The sequence below is a fragment of the Jatropha curcas genome, chromosome 3 (genome assembly GCF_041381405.1).
Source record: "Jatropha curcas cultivar XTBG-Jc1 chromosome 3, XTBG_Jcur_1.0, whole genome shotgun sequence".
NCBI lineage: Eukaryota > Viridiplantae > Streptophyta > Magnoliopsida > Malpighiales > Euphorbiaceae > Jatropha > Jatropha curcas.
Genome location: NC_143153.1, coordinates 22,161,121 through 22,165,317, shown reverse-complemented (window position 1 = coordinate 22,165,317; position 4,197 = coordinate 22,161,121). Strand labels below are relative to the sequence as shown.

At 32.7% G+C, this 4,197-nt stretch overlaps 1 protein-coding gene and 1 long non-coding RNA gene across 2 annotated transcripts; both read left to right on the top strand.

The window, feature by feature from the left end:
* LOC105629602 (uncharacterized) lies at window positions 1-759 on the top strand. The gene has a single exon (XM_012211214.1). The coding sequence runs from the start codon at window positions 1-3 to the stop codon at window positions 757-759; it is 759 nt and encodes a 252-aa protein (XP_012066604.1).
* Window positions 760-1,451: 692 nt separating this feature from the next.
* On the top strand, window positions 1,452-4,197 carry LOC110009025 (uncharacterized). Its single transcript, XR_002283842.3, has 2 exons — window positions 1,452-1,883; window positions 3,854-4,197. It is a non-coding gene; the product is annotated as an uncharacterized LOC110009025 (long non-coding RNA).

Here is a 4,197-nt window from a genome sequence, read left to right as displayed (position 1 = left end):
ATGCTGGTTCTTGATTCCAATGGTGTGGCTAGGGTGGATGGTTTTGCTGTTGTTGCATGGAAAGTATGGGCAGCACGGAATGATTTTATTTGGAACCAGAAGCCTATGGTGACAGATTCGGTTGTCTTTGCTGCATATGAATGTCTTCAGGATTGGAAGAGTTCCAGGATGATAGGGAATCAGAGAGGGGTGAATGGCGTGCAAGCAGAAGGGAGAGATGTCAGTAGAGCAGGATTGCAATTTTGTTCTAGAGCTGGACATGCTGGTTCTGAGACTAGGATGTGTGGTGAGGATTTATCCCCTGCTGTGTGGAATGGTTTTGTAGATGCTGCTCTTTTTCCAACTCTGCAGACCTCAGGCTTTGGAATTGTTTTTGAGGAGAAAGAAGGGGGATTTATGCATGCTGTGTCGGGTTTATTTCAAGGCCTGAGTTCAGCTTGCCTCATTGAAGCTCTTGCACTTCGAGACGGTCTATGTTGGGTGGAGGAGAATTTGCTAACTGATGGGATTTTGTTTACTGACTACCAAGTCATTTTTAATGCTTTAACTTCTGGTTTAGATGATTTTTCTGAATTTGGTTGTGTTATTAAGGATTGTCAAACAATTTTAGCTCGTAGAACAAATATTCGTGTTGGGTGGATTCATTGTCAGGTGAATATGAGCGCTCCTACTGTTGCAAGAGAGTCCTATAGAGACTACTTGTTTAGAGTGTGGGATGTAATTCCTGAGTGCTTGTTTCCTTTTTATCAGTTTGGTTAATGCAGTAGTATTTTCCTTAAAAAAAGTATAAATTTTTTGAATAATTAATTTTAGAATTTATGATATAGTTAATTTATAATTGACTTAACTGATTATTTTTTTAAAAAAAAATGGCAATGCATTAAACTGATTTATTATTTATTATATATTATCATGTATTCAATAAGTATAAAACTATTAAACTTTTAAACTTTTTAAATTATTATTGTTCTATTTGACTATTTTTAACTTTTTTCACTTTAAGTAATTTTTTTTTCTAGAACTAAAAGATTCATGAGCAAATTATGAAGGGAATTGATAAAGTATTAAAATTTTATATCACTTGATTGATAAATTTGGAGAAATTGAGGAACACAAAAATTTTTTTTGTGTGGAATTGATATTTTTTTCATAGCAAAAAATGATAAAAAAAATAAATGTGAATTTTACATTTTTCTTAAAAAATCCTTTGATATTAAAATATAAATAAATATGAGAGCATGATACCCTAATATAATTATAAAATTATTTTAAATATTATTCAAAATATGATTTTCTATGTATTGATAGAATAAATTTTCTGTTAGTAAAATAGATGAAGACATGCAGTTTTATATGAATAAATATTTTTTAAAAAAATTATAAATAAAACTAAACATTAAATAAATAAAAATACAGTAGGGTAAATCTGCTTGTATGCACTAAAACGCAACCAAAAATCACTGATCATGGGAACAGCGGAAAGACAATTTAACCAGCCTTCTTTTTTCGTTATTCCTGTTTTAGCCTTTTAAGTTTTGCTTTCTGTAGACGCTTCTCCGTCAAAAAGAACTCATCTGTCGCAACAATTTTAATCGCCGGATAAGTCTTCCACCTAGGCCAACGATAATCGCCGACCACTCTCAAACCTTCTTTTGGGCTCTGATGCCCCAGACCACCATGGATTATGGTTGCCCTATGTTCTTAAAGATCATATTCTCTCCCACCAGACCTTGCCGACACTGAAAGATCGATTGGAACCGCAACAGAAGCAACAACGACTGTTTTGAAGGAGAGAATTGAAGGATTGCTTGGGAATCGAGCCTCTTCTATTTAGCAGGGAGAGAAACCTGCATATGCAGAGCGTTTATATCTGGAGAAAAGAGGTGTGTGATTTTTATTTTGGGTTATATATTTTCTTGGGAGGTTTTTCTGATTGGGGAAATTAGAGGGAAAAGTCTGAAGCAATTTTCGTTTTTGTGATTTTGACTATTCAGAATCGAGAATAGGTCGAAATTTAGATGTTGAAAGATAGTGTTTGCATGTTTGAGGGTTTGGTTTTAAATTTGATACTTTTAAATTTGTTAGTTCGTGTTTTTGTTGTCATTTTCAGCAATATTGTTTTGGTTATCGTCTGCTAAAGTATGCTATATCCTTCTAAAAATTACTTATTGTGAATCGAATTGATTTATTTTCAGCTAGATTCATGTTATTTGATTGAATATTGTCTGCTGTTATTGAATATTCATGGAGATTCCATATTGGTTGTTTGTGAGAAATGGATGAAAAAGAATGTCACAACAGAACTTCAATTTTTGTACTTTTCTTTGGGTTGATAAAATGTCAGTAGTTATAATTGGTCAGGAAGCTAAATTTATTGAGAAAAGTAAATTCTATAATTAGGCTTTTAGAGAATCTTAAGGAGAATTTATCGGGAAAGGCAATTCTGTCGAGCCTTTTCTTTGTTTCTTTTCTCCTCTCTTTCATATACCAATTCAAAGCTTAGGGTGTGGATTACTCCATTAGTCTCTTCAATCCTTGAACAAAATTCTGCAAATGAGATATTAGAGAATATAATGGGAAGTTAGAGTGCAGAAGCAAAGTGTAAGGTAAGTGCTTTCCAAGAGGGATCTTAAAACATTTTTCTAGGATATATTTGTGATAGGCTACTAATGTGTCTAACTGTGTGCTGTCTGTCAAATATTTAGGGATCTGTTACATTCAATTTCATGGTTTATTGTGGAATAACCTTTCCTGTACCAATTGTTTGTTTAGTGAATGATTGTCCGTTGGCATTGATAGAAGTAAGAAGGGAGATAAAGATACTGCAGAATCTTTATGGTAGTCCTAATATTGTGATGTTGCTTGATGTTATCAAAGATCAGCATTCAAAAACTCCTAGCTAGCTTGATTTTTGAACATGTTAGCAGTATAGATTTTGAAGTTTTATACCCTATGTTGACAGATTATGACATTTAGTTACTATATATATGAGCTTCTCAAGATTATTTCTTATGTCCTTATTGTAATGTGCTGGCTTTTTGGATTCTCCATGTTCTGAATTTGATATATTAAACTTAAAGACTATGGATAGTGATTGAAATCAGCATAATGTCTAATACGAGCCCACTGCGAAGCGCGGGCCTGTTTGCTTGTATATACTAAAACTAAATCCACAAAACTGTTCATATAACAGTGTTTCCAAAACCATATCATTTTTCATACTATTACCATTTTGCCCTTATCACTTTTACAGAATAGTCCAAACACATCCTCTTTTTACCGACTATGATAATAATAATAATTTCATATAACAGTTAATGGCAATTTAACCAGCTCTTTCTTTTGTTATTCCTATTCTATCCCTTAGGCTCTGAAATTATCCACTGAGTTCTACATTTTTCTTCGTGTTTTCTCCTAACCGACTGCTCTTTTTATCACAGCGATTGTCAACTTCAAGTCGTTCACCTTATGCCTAATTCTTCGTTTTCACTTTCTATCCTCCTCTCTGTAAAATCTCTTTCCACACCTCTTAAAATTTCTATTCTTTATCAACTATTTCTACTGAATTCATTGCTACTTGGAGATATCGTTAGAAAAGAATTGTTTGGCTATAGCATCACAAGCTTGATTCCGTAAGAATTATATCTCGTGTTAATATGAATCTGGATACTTTGATGTACAAAAACGAAATTTCTCTAGATCTGTTTTAAAAGGTATTTTTCTTTGTTCTTTTGTTAATATGAATCTGATTTTCATTATTTATTTATTTATTTATTTCACATTTGAATGTATACATTTTTTTTTTTAATAGAAATTCATATTTGTTAATTGATTGATGCAAAAATCTTGCCAGTCGGATGATAGTCGGTGGATATGCTCCAGGTGAGAATTCTGAATCTTATGGTCGAATTTCAGGTATGCAGTGGTTACATTTGCAAAAACTCAAAAACAGTCGGAGAAGAGAAAAGCGGCCTTGAAGCTCCTCAAAACCCAATTCGCATGTGTAAACCATTCAAACATGTGATTCTCTTCTTTTTTTCCAATTTTTGTGTATGATAAGTAGAGAATTAGATACTTGCCAAATGGTATATTTATGTATCCGTGTGTCTTTAAGGGCATCCTTGGACATATGAGGTGGATTTTTATATTAATCTTGCAATAGAAGAAGTACAATCATCTCCAACATATTTTTTATTA